The following is a 14,765-nucleotide window of genomic DNA, read 5'->3' on the forward strand; positions in this document are numbered from 1 at the left end:
TAGTCCTTTGACGAGATACAGAAAGTATGACTTGGTATCTTGATGGACAAGATGTGAGCCATGCGAGGTACACTTATGTCTGAGGTCTAACCAACTCCAACATTACATTTAACATATAATTTATTTATGTAATTCGTATAACACAAAATATTAAATATTTGTAACAATTTCTCTTATTACATAAATATTATTAATGTTGTAATAATTTGTGTAATTAAATAATATTTTATAAGATTACACTAAATACTTTAAAATTTAATATTTTAATTACAAAATATTTTGGAAAGCTCATCCTCTTATTTTGTGCTCAAGGTAAAAGTAAAGTAATAGTTTAATAGTATAATGATTTATTTAGCTCTCTAATTTCATAAAAAAGTTATTTTAGTTATTTTTTTAATTTTTTTTGTCTTTTATACATGTTGAACTTCTATTTTTTTTAAATTATCTAAAAATAGATGAAAAAATTAATGTTATTTAATATTATTGATCTGGTATATACATAGATTGTCATGTAGATGAGATGTTAGCATTTAATTAAATTTTAAAAAAATTTAAAATATTTAAAAAGTATTTTTTATAAAAAAATTAAAAATCATTAAAATTTTTAAAACTTAAAATAATTAATTGAATACTAGTGTGTCATCCACGTGATGCTCTACATGTATGTAATGTTAACAAAATAAAAAAATATTAATTTTTTATCTATTTTAAAATGATTTAATAAAAAATATAAATTTAAAGACTAAAAAATATCAAAAACTAAAATAACCTTTTTATAAAATTAGAGGGTAAATAAATATTATACCTAAATTGATTTACCACAAAAGAAGGTGCAACGCTGCAAATCAATGCAACTTCTATTTCACGTGACTTTCCCTCCACGCTGGCATCTGTTCCCCCCTCTCTTCTCCCAATGTTCCTTCATATTAAAAACATAATAAAAAAGTAAATAATATAAAATAAATAAATCAAACAGAAATCCAAAGATTGTTTAGATAGCAAAAAAAAAAAAAAAAAACGAAAAGGAAAAAGCAATGGGAGGTGGTGGTGGTGGTGAGATAGCAGCGGAGACAAGGAAGAAGAGGAAGAAGGGAAGGCCCTCTCTCTTAGAACTTCAAAAACGCTCTCTCAAACAACAACAACTGCAGGAGCCGCAGCAACCGCAATTGCTTCTTCAAAAAACCCCTAATTCTTCTATCAATTCGAACCGCCGATCCACTCGCCGCCACCCAAATCTCAACGGTGGGTCCCCAGTTTCCGGATCGATTTCCGGAGGAGAAGACGACGACGACGACGACCGCCTACAGAAGAAGCATAAACCATTGCTTGGTTTCAATTCTTCTCGTACTGATCAGCATTATCCGATTCCTTCGGCGCTCAATTCGGCCTCCTATGGGTCCGATTCGAATGCGGATGGTGACAATCCCGACGCGTCACTCAAGCGTCGCAAGTTTACCGCCGCCAAGCCTGGATCTGATCAAATGGTGATAAATCATACATTAATATATAGATTTCGCGGGTTTTTTAAAGTCCTGGTTTTGAAACAGAATCAAGAAATTGATTTTCCTACTTTATTTGGATATTTTATTTTAGGGTTTTATTTTGGGAATCGAAAATAGCTTCTCATGCGCCGAAATTTTATAATTGCAACAGAGATGAACGAATGAGTTTGACTAAGTCATGTACCTTTTTTTATTGGATATTGTTTCAACTTTTTGATTTTCGGCTAAACTTCAAGTTGTTTTGAACATAGTTTGTCTTCCTTTTCTTTCCCGATTTACGAATTTTCCATTATTATTTTATTATTTCTTGTCTTGGATTTAATCCTTCCTTTATTTTTGTGCAAAATAATAGATGCACAGACCATCATGTCTGTAAAGCTTCAGTTTGTCTTTTCTTTTCTTTAATAATAATACTTCAAAGTTTTTGTTTTTTTTTTTTTTGGTACTTGCTTTGCATTGTTGTAGCTTTTTACTGTAACTTTCCTCAGTGATTCTTCAATAATCAACGCAAGTATCTCTTTTAATAGTTTTTTTTTTCATTTAATTTGGGAGTTAAATAAATATATGTATTGACACGAGAGTTTATCTTACTTACAGGGAGAAAAGTTATCGAAAGTGACGGACACTCTTCATGGTATAAGTCTATCTCGGTTTTCATGAAAAAAAGGCATTTCTGGGAATTCTTAGAAAAAAAGAAGTGTTGGGCTTTGTTAACTATATTAATTTTATTTCATTTATATGTGGACAGGGTCACCGGTGGAGTCTGGCCCCACCCCCACGACGCCTTTGCCAGACAAAAAGTTGTTGGTGTTCATTCTTGACAGGCTTCAAAAGTATTTGTTATTTTTGGCTCATTTGATTTTCTTTTTCTTAGTTTATCTTCCGTTTGACGGGTTTTTATCCTTTTTACTTAATCTACTTCCAGGAAAGATACTTATGGGGTATTCTCTGAGCCAGTAGATCCTGAAGAGGTGCATTTTGTTTTTCATTCTTGCATAAATCTAGATTACTGAAAAGTGAAATCACGGTTCCTGATATAATGTTGGATTGGTCTTGATACAGCTTCCAGATTACCATGATATTATTGCACACCCAATGGACTTTTCGACAGTCAGGAAAAAACTTGATGAGGGAGCTTATATTACCTTAGAACAATTTGAGGTTTGTTTTGCAAGCATTCTCTTTGCTAATGTGGATAAAATGTTCGTCTATCCGTCTTCCTCCTGACATAGTGGAGAGGGAAAGCCAACTAAGTTGTTTGATTGCATTACTGTCAATGGTGATTAAGTTTCTGATGTTATTTTCTGGATTTCTCTGGTTGATGTGTGTTTTTGTAGCAATTGTATATGGCATATGGCAAGTCAAGTGCGTGTTGTCAGTCAAGCAAGTCCTTGAAGAATACTGGAGGCATGCTATGCCTTTTGAGATTACTGTAGTAACGATGTTGGCTATGATGTTTAAGTACTTCATTAAGTTCACTTGTTTGGGATAGCATTTTGGCCTCTTATGCCTGGAAGATTCTTTAATTTGGTTTGAGAAGATAATTACTTGCCTTTGTTTTTTACTGTTCGTATGATATATAATTTATTTGGTACTGCCAATGGTTTGCCTATGATTTGTGGAATTTGATTGCAAAACTTGTTTTGTTTAGCATAGGATCTTACTGTGTTACTCTTTCCTAGCAGATAACTATATATGCTGTGAGTTGCTTTTTGTGGTTAACTGAGAAGATGAAAATCCTAATGAAATGATTTTCATGTCAGTATATAGTTTTTCTGGAATGATACTTGATGTATAACTGAAAATTTGTGAGTTTGATTCATGCAGATTGATGTTTTCCTAATATGCTCGAATGCAATGCAGTATAATGCACCAGATACAATTTACTTTCGACAGGTTTGTCTAGGTCTCAATTGTATTAATTCCTTTGTCATGATACTGTGGTCTCTGTTATTTTAAACGTCTGGATTGGATGGTTAGGCACGATCAATGCAGGAGCTGGCTAGAAAGGACTTTGAGAATTTGAGGCAAGATAGTGATGAAGGTGAACCACAAGTGAAAGTTGTGAGGAGAGGAAGGCCACCTGGAAAGAGCCTCAAAAAGTCATTGGTTTCATCGTCATCTATTGACCATGTTGGTTCTGAGTACTCCTCAGATGCAACACTAGCTGCTGGACGAGATGCTTCTAGCCTTTCAAACACTTACAATTTGAGGAAAGCACCTAATTCCCTCAAACTACGGCCTGCTGATACATTTATCAGGCCCTCCTGGGGTTCTCCTAGCAAAGAGAATCATGCCATTTGTTCATCTGAATGGGAGAATGAATTTCCAGGTTTGGTATTTATCTGACTTTATATACATATCCTTAAGTGTTTAGCTTTTTTAATGTAAAATGTTATTTACTACATATTTTCTGTATTTCATATTGAGCTATTTTTCTCTCATTTTGTAGCTTCTGTTGTGAGGGCTGTGATGAAGTATGGGATGAAACATTTTGCAGTAGATGAGAACAGGCGTGACACCTACAACCACTCATCAACTTCTGGACATGAGCAACATACCTTTTCCACCTTGGATGGAGAATTGAAGCAACTAATTCCGGTGCGTTTTATGTTTGTATAATGGCAATAACAGTTATTAATGCATTAGTTAGAAGATTATTGTATGAGCTGTATAGCTAGAATGTCTGATCTACCTTCGACTCATTGAGCGCAGGTAAGGAATCCTAAACTTTTTGTTTATTAATAAATTGTATACAAAAGTTGTGGTGCAGGTGGGTTTGCCCTGGTAATTTGATATGTTTATATATCTAGCGAAAAGGGTGTTTGAATATTCTGACAACTAGTGTTTATGAGGGAACAATACAAAACTATCCAGATCAGTGGCAGAATAGAATGTTCAATCCCTTATATTGACTAATTATTTTTATCACCCTCGATTTTATTTTGGTCAATTATATTGTTTATCAGGTTAGTTTGACTGCAGAAAATGGTAACCCTTTTTCCCCCCTTCATTGTCTGTCAGGTTGGTTTGAGTGCAGAAAATGGTTATGCTACAAGCTTGGCACGTTTTGCTGCAAATCTTGGACCAGTTGTTTGGAAAATTGCTTCAAGGAAAATTGAAAGTGTTTTGCCTAGAGGACTCAAGTTTGGTCCTGGATGGGTTGGAGAAAACAGGACAGTTGAGCAACCACAATGTTCCTTTTCTGATAAGCAGAGATCTCCGAATTCTCTATCTGATAACCCTCCTGGCAGATTTTTATCAACAGCTACTTCTGGTTCAAACTCCATTGCTGCAAGTAGATTTCCTTTGCAGGGTAGAGAAGACATGGAAGCTGTCAGAGGCCTAACTTCTCAAAATGACTCGACTTCTGCACCTTCTCATCAGTTTCAGCAAAGTCTTGTTCCACACTCGGGTATCAATGGTTCTATTGGTGGGTTTGGGTTTGGTTATTCCTCTCAAACGGGGTTGGTAACACAGTGTGTAAATTCTTTGTCTGAAAAGACTACAGTGCCGACTCAAACACACGACATGATTTCGGGTGCTAGTGATTTTCTTCCAAAAGAGGCCAAGTTGGCAGATAGTTCAATCGCTTTACATTCTGGAAATGCAATGGCTGTGGAGCCTGAAATGGTGTCACATGCGGCGGCAACTAATGTCGGGCTTCAGCGGAGTTCCTATAATGAACCGAATTTCCTTCAATTTGCTCCTGATCTTAATGTGAGATTTCTGGCACCGGGTTCACCTAGTTCTAGTGTGCCAATTGGTTCACCCCAGCGCCCTGATTTAGCATTGCAACTCTAATAATCAGCCAACACGATTTCCATATGATGTGGTTTGTATGTGCTAATTGTAGTATTAGGTCAAGTACGCCTGTATATGATGATAAGATTTGGTCGAAATTTACTTACTACATTCTTCATTGGAAGGTCCGTTGAGTAGTGGTTCCTCAAGAAGTCATAGGATCAGATTGTAGGGGAGATTTTGTATAGATTGATATATCAAATTCTTTCATAGGGTTAAAAATTACAGATTTATATACGATATCTAACATGTTATATTTTGAGTTGTTAATGAATATTGTTACCAATACTACTACTGGTATTACGTACGAGATATCATTCATGTCATGAATTATGAAATGTTCATGTTTGGAGCAATGAAGTAGTGCTTAAACTAGTTGATGCAAAATTGAGGGCAACTGACACTGAAAACTTTGCCAAGGGAGTTTGAGTGATGTTATGTAAATTGCAATTATATATACATGTGCATATATAATTATATTGTATATGTTGAGAGCATGTATGCAGTTCTCTTGTTAGTTCTGTATCAGTGTTAATTTGTTTCCTTCCTCCGCTCCCACATTGAGATACCAGTCCAGGCAGAGAATTTCTTGAAAATATAATATCATAGTTTTCGTGATCGTGTATAAGTTGTCCTGGCATATTTCTAGTTGCATCCTAGTTACATATGCTGTCCTCGCATATTCATCCTTTAAGAGGTAAGGTAGGGGCAGTAGTAGTCATTTTCCAAGATCAATAGTGAAGAGAATTGTTTATTTGAACAATAGCATGCATTATGTTAAAAAAATCTCAATCATTCACTGTACAATAATGGCCAGGTTTGGAAATATATTCTATGCCGCCGAAAATAGCCATGGTGGCCACCTAATGCTTGGCGTTTTTGCATACATCAGACAATAGTGGAATCTTAGTTTAGAGGGACTTCAAAGCCTCCCATATTTTTGTTTGGCAAACTGGAGCAGAGCCCTTTGGAAGATTATAGGAGTCTAACTGTGTCGCGCTCACACCATCTACATGTATCATCATTACTTGAGACCAAATCTAGTTACATCATCTGTCCTAAATCGTCTTGTTATTTCATGCAGTAAAGCTTTAAACTGCCATTTACTTCGCATGCGGAGAAGTATATTCTCAGCTCCGTACGTGACCTCTACCCTTTGAGTTTGAGCATCCAAATCTTGAGCAAATTGGCCAGTATTCTTTGTAATTATGGGTTGTATAATTGTCAGGGATAAGCTGTTCTTATGGGATCTAAGGCTCTTTGATCTTGGGAAGAGCTATAGTTCGTCCTGACTTAAGACATGCAGTTCTGCATCACTTGTGACTCTTTCCAGGTCACCACCCCAGAGTTCTCTCCTCCTATAAGACCTTCATTACCAGACATGCTAAACTTTGAAGGCTGGTTCGTTCCATAACAACAGCTATGACTTGAACCGGAACTCAGGCTACACGAGGAGCAAGGTGAATTTGAAGTACAGCTTGGGTCCCGAAATTACCATCCTCAGCCAGCTTTGTGATTCTTTTCAAGGTTGTGGGGCACGCTAAAAAATATTGAAAGGAAACCGGAAAGGACATCAAATTATAGAGCAATGATAGCCAACAGTATGCAATTATGTTCATTAGTATCCCATACCATGCTATATGACAGGGATACTTACTGAAACACATAGGTATCAAATAAACCAGAAGGAAAATAACAAGCCAACATGGTAACATTAACATACAGCTTCTACTTTTTCCTTTTTTCTGTCTTCAACTTTCAACAGAAACTCCTTTTAATCTAAAATTATTAGCTGTTTGTCTACCAAGCTTACACCACAACCAAAACATCCATTAACACTTAGCACCAATGCTTTTTGCTTCATCTTTTAGTCTTCCAGCAACATATTAGCGGGGAACCAGCAAAGTGATTGTTTTTTCTGCCTTGCTACGCCTCTACTCTCTCTTTTTTCGTTTCCCCTTTGCAAGGTGATGTTATAAAATGTTGTTGTTCAAATTATCTGCCTTATGTGCTTGGTTATGATGGAACAAATTTCCAGCTTGTGCTATCTTGTTTGTTAGTCAAAACCTGATGCAATGAAATGGATGAATACAAGAATTGCTAATTATGATAAGCTGTTGATGCTTTTTGCTAAAGATACAGAAAAGAGGGATGGGGCTAAAGGGGGTCACTTGGGCAGCCCAATAGGTGGCCGAGTATCTGATGGTATCCCTTTGCAAGATGTAGTTGGTGCAAGTATGGAGGAAAAAGACACGAATGATACCAGCCAAGTTGGTTCGCAAGCACCATCCCAGTCAACAACATCATTGAAACCGAAAAAAAAGTGAAAGGCGACAAGAGTTGAAGTATTTGAAAGGGAGTTACAAGCATAAGGGAAGCAATTAAAGGTGTTGCAGAAGAATGTTATAGGCGAGAGAGGACAACCACGCGTTTACTCGGAGCAGGAAGTATTCGCAGAATTAGTGAACATAGGTGTTGAAATATAGTTGCGGAACTTGTGGTATAAGGCATATATTTTCCTTACTGCAAACGCTGGGAGGGTGAGAGCCTTTTTTGGTTGCTCAGCTGAGGAGCGAAAGGAATTTTTATTGCAGATGATGTATACTAGTTCTGGAGACCCGGCATATTAAAAATTTATTAGCTAGTTAGGATTCTTTCTTTCATTAGGCTTGAAGATGGGACGGCATGTGTGCGTTTGCGAAAAGGAAGGGATTTTGTACATAAGATAAGATGATTCATAATTTATGATATGATAGGGTAAAGCTATTTTTACTTTTTATTTGGTATATTAGTTGAATACCACTACTAGTACAGAATCTAAATGGTTTTGAAAGATACAACTTTGCCTCTTTGAAAAATTCTAAAAACAAACTCTTTAATATCAAGTTTTCATTAACTTTATTAAGAGTTAAATTCAAAGGTGACTGATCGTAATAATTTATATGGAAGTGTGCTGAGAATTGTTGCATGTTGACAGTATCCAAGAAGAGAAAATGGTAAATTGTGTGGGTGAAGGGAAAATTTACATGCCCTTGCACAAGTTTCATGGTCCTTAATGTATAAACCTTGTGTGTTCTTCGTGTTGGCAGCTATCCTTTTAATTGGGATGCTTGGTGGGTCATGGTATTGCTTAAGTACGTGTCTTTGATGACTATGGAAAGTCACACATATATATATATAAATCCACATATGTTTGTTGTGATGGGACTGTGCGAAGTCTTATGTCATATGATTAGTTAAGTATTTTAACAAAACATAATCTTCTTCTAAGGCAAAGTAAAACGTAGTATCTTTAAAGGACGAGATGTGAATTATGTGAGGTATACTTATGCTTAAGTATAATAATTACTCCCAATTTAAAAGAGAGTTATAAAATAACATTTCTTGAGATAAAATGTACAATATATAATTGTTTTGTAAGATATACATAGTAATTGAATAATGTATCTATAAATTTAAAGAGTGCTGTGTTTGGGGAAAACACATTAAGTGGATTAATGACGTAAAAAAGGTATATATAAAGTAAATTGTGGCCTACTTGTTAAGATACAATTGGCCATGATAGACTGTCATTCCATGTATTGTTTTATTATTGACAATTGAATAAAACTTGATGAGGATGTCACGAAATTTTTTTTGAAACTTTTAGATTTTTTTTCTTGGAGTTAAAAAATATCAGTGATGATATTCTAGCGATCTTTCTATAGTGTGAAGGTTTTAGGTGGACCAAAAAAGATTTTTAGGTGAAGTTTTTAATCTTTTCTTGATGTTTGTTGTTTATAGACTTTCTTGTTACTATTTCGAATATGGGTTTGGTTGGGATTTGTAGTTTTTGAGGTAGGGCTTCTTTATTTTGTATTTCATAGTGGGATTTGGGATAATTTTGGTGATAATGGCTGGTAAGGGAAAAAAGAAGAAAAATGTGAAAAAGAAAAGGAAAAAACTACGAAAGTGAAGAAAGCAGAAAAAGAAAGGAAAATAAGAATCCTTATAACGACTGATAAATTGGAATGTACCATTAGGGGAGACGAGATGCGAACAATATTGAATTGTAGAAGTTTTTAGTACCCCGAGGAAGTAATTGCCTCAGTGAGGTATAAGCTACAACGCAAGGTGGTAGTAAAGAAATTTTCTTCTATTATATGTGTTTGAGTCAAGGTTTCATCCTCTGCATATGTTCTTCGTTGAGGTGTTGAATTATTATGGATTCTGGGGCAATCAGTAGAAATATTGTAGTGGAATTAGATAACTTACTTTATACATTGTCAAAAGCATGCTGAAATACGCTTTTAAAAAATATATATTAGCTGAGAAATACTGGTGAAGTATGTTGTTCTTCATGGTATTACGAGGAGAAAACTTAATTTTGGACAATAGAAATCATTTATGATATTTATAATAATAAATTATAAACTGTATTATTATCCATGTTTCAAGTAAGATAATCTAAATTATTTCCTAACTTTTTTACAAAACAATCTTTTCGGCAGAAAATTATATCATTATTTTAAATTTTCAAAAAAAAAAAGTTTTGTTGGATTTTAGACAGGTGTCGGCAGACGGAATGATTTGGACACTACTAGCGTATAGACGTATAGATAATACCAGAAATCGAAAGCTTGTTTAGAGAGGAAAAAAAAAGCGAAAAAAAAAAAGCAATGGGAGGTGATATTGGTGGTGAGATAGCAGCGGAGACAATGAAGAAGAGGAAGAAGAAGGGAAGGCCCTCTCTCTTAGAACTTCAAAAACGCTCTCTCAAACAACAACGACTTCAGGAGCCGCAGCAACCGCAATTGCTTCTTCAAAATACCCCTAATTCTTCTATCAATTCGAACCGCCGATCCACTCGCCGCCACGCAAATCTCAACGGTGGGTCCCCAGTTTCCGGATCGACTTCCGGAGGAGACGACGACGATGACGATGACCGCCTACAGAAGAAGCATAAACCATTGCTTGGCTTCAATTCTTCTCGTACTGATCAGCATTATCCGATTCCTTCGGCGCTCAATTCGGCCTTCTATGGGTCCGATTCGAATGCGGATGGTGACGATCCCGACGTGTCACTCAAGCGTCACAAGTTTACCACCGTCAAGCCTGGATCTGATCAAATGGTGATTAATCATACATTAATATATAGAATTCGCGAGTTTTTGAAACAGAATCAAAAAAGGATTTTCCTACTTTATTTGGATATTTTATCTTAGGGTTTATATTTTGGAAGTCGAAAATAGCTTCTCGTGTGCCGAAATTTATGATTGCAACGGAGATGAACGAATGAGTTTGACTAAGTCATGTACCTTTTTTTATTGGATATTATTTGATTTTCAGCAAAACTTCAAGTTATATATATTTTATGTCTGTAGACTGTAAAGCTTCAATTTTGTCTGTTCTTTAATAATAAGACTAAAATGTTTTTTTTTTGGGTACTTGCTTTGCATTGTTGTAGCTTTTTACTGTAACTTTCCTCAGTGATTCTTCAATAATCAACGCAAATCTCTTTTAATATTTTTTTTCATTGAATTTGGGAGTTAAATAAATATATGTATTGACACGAGAGTTACCTTATTTACAGGGAGAAAAGTTATCGAAAGTGACGGACACTCTTCATGGTATAAATCTATCTGGGTTTTCATTAGAAAAGGCATTTCTGGGATTCTTAGAAAAAAGAAGTGTTGGGTTTTGTTAACTATATTAATTTTATTTCATATATATGTGGACAGAGTCACCGGTGGAGTCTGGCCCCACCCCCTTGACGCCTTTGCCAGACAAAAAGTTGTTGGTATTCATTCTTGACAGGCTTCAAAAGTATTTGTTATTTTTGGTTCATTTGATTTTTTTTTTCTTATCTTATCTTCCGTTTGATGGAATTTGATCGTTTTTACTTAATCTACTTCCAGGAAAGACACTTATGGGGTATTCTCTGAACCAGTAGATCCTGAAGAGGTGCATTTTGTTTTTCATTCTAGCATAAATCTAGCTTACTGAAAAGTGAAATCCCTGTTCCTGATATAATATTGGATTGGTCTTGATACAGCTTCCAGATTACCATGACATTATTGCACACCCAATGGACTTTTTGACAGTCAGGAAAAAACTTGATAAGGGAGCTTATACTACCTTGGAACAATTTGAGGTTTGTTTTGCAAGCATTCTCTTTGCTAATGTGGATACAATGTTCATCTATCTGTCTACCCTCAGACATGGTGGAGAGGGAAGGCCGAGTAAGTTGTTTGACTGCATTGCCGTCAATGTTGATTAAGTTTTTGATGATGTTTTCTGGATTTCTCTGGTTGATTTGTGTGTTTTTGTAGAAAATGTATAAGCTGAGTCAAGTTTGTGTTGTCAATCAAGCAAGTCCCTGTTGAATACCGGAGGCATGCTATGTCTTTTGAGAATACTGTAGTAATGTTGTTGGCTATGATGTTTTAGTTGTTCATTTTGAGTGCAGTTGTTTGGGATGGCATTTTGGTCTCTTATGTCTGAAAGGTTCTTTAATTTGGTTTGAGGGGATAATTAATTGTTCTACTTGCCTTTGTTTTTAATGTTTATACGATATTGAATTTAATTGGTACTGCCAATGATTTGCCCATGATTTGTGGAATTTGATTGCAGAACTTGTTTTGTTTAGCTTGGGATCATACAGCGTACTCTTCCCTAGCAGACAACTATATATGCTGTGAGTTGCTTTTTGAGGTTAACTGAGAAGATAAAAATCCTAATGAAATGATTTTCAAGTTTGTATGAATGCTCTGGACTCGTCCAGTGAGGATAGTCTGTACAAGCATGTTGTAACAGAACTTTGTTTTAGGCAATTTAGTTTCCTGCATATGGTTTTCTGGCTATAATCTTGATGTTTCTAGGACTGCAACTGAAATTTGTAAGTTTATTTGTGCAGAGAGATGTTTTTCTAATATGCTCGAATGCAATGCAGTATAATGCACCAGATACAATTTACTTTCGACAGGTTTGTCGAGGTCTCAATTGTATTAACTCCTTTATTATGATACTCTGGTTTCTGTTATATTAAACATCTGGATTGGTTGGGTAGGCACGATCAATGCAAGAGCTGGCCAAAAAGGACTTTGAGAATTTGAGGCAAGATAGTGATGAAGGTGAACCACAACTGAAAGTTGTGAGGAGAGGAAGGTCACCTGAAAAGAGCCTCAAAAAGTCGTTAGTTTCAGCATCATCTATTGACCATGTTGGTTCTGAGTACTCTGATGCAACTCTAGCTGCTGGACGATATACTTCCAGCCTTTCCAACACTTACAATTCCCACAAGCTACGGCCTGCTGATACATTCATCAGGTCCTCCTGGGGTTCTCCTAGCAAAGAAAATCATGCCATTTGTTCGTCTGAATGGGAGAATGAATTTCCAGGTTTGGTATTTATCTGACTTTATATAAATATCCTTGAGTCTTTAAACTTTTTGATGTGAAATGTTAACTACATATTTTCTATATTTCATATTGAGCTATTTTTCTCTCATTTTGTAGCTTCTGTTGTGAGGGCTGTGATGAAGTTTGGGATGAAACATTTTGCAGTAGATGAGAACGGGCGTGACACCTACAACCAATCATCGACTTCTGGACATGAGCAACGTACCTTTTCCACCTTGGTTGGAGAATTGAAGCAACTAATTCCGGTGTGTTTTATGTTTGTATAATGGCAATAACAGTTATTAATGCATTAGTTAGAAGATTATTGTATGAGCTGTATAGCTGGAATGTATGATCGACCTTAGACTCATTGAGTGCAGGTAAGGAATCCTAAACTTTTTGTTTATTAATAAACTGCATACAAAAGTTGTGGTGCAGGTAGGTTTCCGCTGGTAATTTGATATGTTTATATATCTAGCCAAAAGGGTGTTTGAATATTCTGACAACTAGTGTTTATGAGGGAACAATACAAAACTATCCAGATCAGTGGCAGAATAGAATGCTCAATCCCTTATATTGACTAATTCTTTTTATCTCCCTCGATTTTATTTTGGTCAATTGTATTGTTTATCAGGCTGGTTTGACTGCAGAAAATGGTAACCCTTTTTTCCCCTTTCATTGTCTATCAGGTTGGTTTAAGTGCAGAAAATGGTTGTGCTACAAGCTTGGCACGTTTTGCTGCAATTCTTGGACCAGTTGTTTGGAAAATTGCTACAAGGAAAATTGAAAGTGTTTTGCCTAGTGGACTCAAGTTTGGTCCTGGATGGGTTGGAGAAAACAGGACAGTTGAGCAGCCACAATGTTCCTTTTCTGATAAGCAGAGATCTCCGAATTCTCTATCTGATAACCCTCCTGGCAGACTTTTATCTACAGCTACTTCTGGTTCAAACTCCATTGCGGCAAGTAGATTTCCTTTACAAGGTAGAGAAGACATGGAAGCTGTTAGAGGCCTAACTTCTCAAAATGACTCGACTTTGGAATCTTCTCATCAGTTTCAGCAAAGTCTTGTACTGCACTCAGGTATCAATGGTTCTATTGGTGGGTTTGGATTTGGGTATTCCTCTCAAACGGAGTTGGTAACACAGTGTGTAAATTCCTTGTCTGAAGAGACTTCAGTGCCAACTCCAACGCACGTCATGGTTTTGGGTGCTAGTGATTTTCTTCCAAAAGAGGCCAAGTTGGCGGATAGTTTAACCGCTTTACATTCTGGAAATGCAATGGCTGTGGAGCCTGAAATGGTGTCACATGCGGTGGCAACTAATGTCGGGTTTCAGTGGAGTTCCTATAATGAACCGAATTTCCTTCCATTTGCTCCTGATCTTAATGTGAGATTTCTGGCGCCGGGTTCACCTAGTTCTAGTGATCCAATTTGTTCACCCCAGCGCCCATATTTAGCATTGCAGCTCAAATAATTAGCAAACACTATTTCCATATGATGTGGCTTGTTTGTGCTAATTGTATTATTAGGTCTACGCCTGCATACGAATGTTAAGCTTTGGTCGAATTTACTGACTACATTCTTCATTGGAAGGTCCGTTGAGTTCCTCGGAAGTCATAGGATCAGGTTTTACACCATTTAGACTCTTCTTCTCCAAACAATTCCCACATACATCATGCAATGTGATTAAGCCTTCAATTTTTAGCGGACTACCCTTATGTAAGCTATTATATTGCACCACAAGTATAGCATGTGCTATTAAGGATTTTGCTTACACCATTCCAACGAAGGAAGCTTCCATTTAATTGTGTTAGGATTTAATGCCATAAATGTACTTTTATTCGTCATTTGTATTTGTAATTATTTGAGCAAATTAATATAAATAGAATTACATTATTTATATTAATATCGTTTGTATTGGTTCTAGACCTTGATAGTTTTTGCACTTAAAATAAGATGTAAGTAAAACTCACTGATTTAGTAATGTTGTATTACATGGCAGGACCATAATGGAAGAAATCAACTTGTCCATGGATTTAATGAATTGAGATTTAATTTTTTAATGGTCAAATGGAAAATTTA

The 14,765-nt window shown here is 35.9% G+C and overlaps 2 protein-coding genes across 3 annotated transcripts; both read left to right on the forward strand.

Moving 5' to 3' along the window:
• The first annotated feature begins 951 nt into the window (after window positions 1-951).
• On the forward strand, window positions 952-5,597 carry LOC107905722 (uncharacterized). Its single transcript, XM_016832445.2, has 9 exons — window positions 952-1,484; window positions 2,100-2,136; window positions 2,251-2,335; window positions 2,428-2,473; window positions 2,565-2,663; window positions 3,330-3,398; window positions 3,483-3,834; window positions 3,955-4,103; window positions 4,527-5,597. The coding sequence occupies exons 1-9, from the start codon at window positions 1,035-1,037 to the stop codon at window positions 5,304-5,306; spliced, it is 2,067 nt and encodes a 688-aa protein (XP_016687934.2). The 5' UTR covers window positions 952-1,034; the 3' UTR covers window positions 5,307-5,597.
• Window positions 5,598-9,842: 4,245 nt separating this feature from the next.
• Window positions 9,843-14,583, forward strand: LOC107905723 (bromodomain-containing protein 9). Of its 2 annotated transcripts, XM_041094008.1 has the most exons (10): window positions 9,843-10,417; window positions 10,879-10,915; window positions 11,027-11,111; window positions 11,204-11,249; window positions 11,341-11,439; window positions 12,202-12,270; window positions 12,355-12,685; window positions 12,803-12,951; window positions 13,375-13,765; window positions 13,853-14,583. In XM_041094008.1, exons 1-10 carry the CDS (start codon window positions 9,965-9,967, stop codon window positions 14,155-14,157), a joined length of 1,965 nt encoding a protein of 654 aa, XP_040949942.1. In that variant the 5' UTR covers window positions 9,843-9,964; the 3' UTR covers window positions 14,158-14,583. The 2 variants fall into 2 exon arrangements, with proteins under 2 accessions (XP_040949942.1, XP_016687935.1); XM_016832446.2 differs by having other exon boundaries at window positions 9,845-10,417; window positions 13,375-14,583.
• Window positions 14,584-14,765: the final 182 nt, after the last annotated feature.

The sequence above is a fragment of the Gossypium hirsutum genome, chromosome D05 (genome assembly GCF_007990345.1).
Source record: "Gossypium hirsutum isolate 1008001.06 chromosome D05, Gossypium_hirsutum_v2.1, whole genome shotgun sequence".
NCBI classification, from domain to species: Eukaryota; Viridiplantae; Streptophyta; class Magnoliopsida; order Malvales; family Malvaceae; genus Gossypium; species Gossypium hirsutum.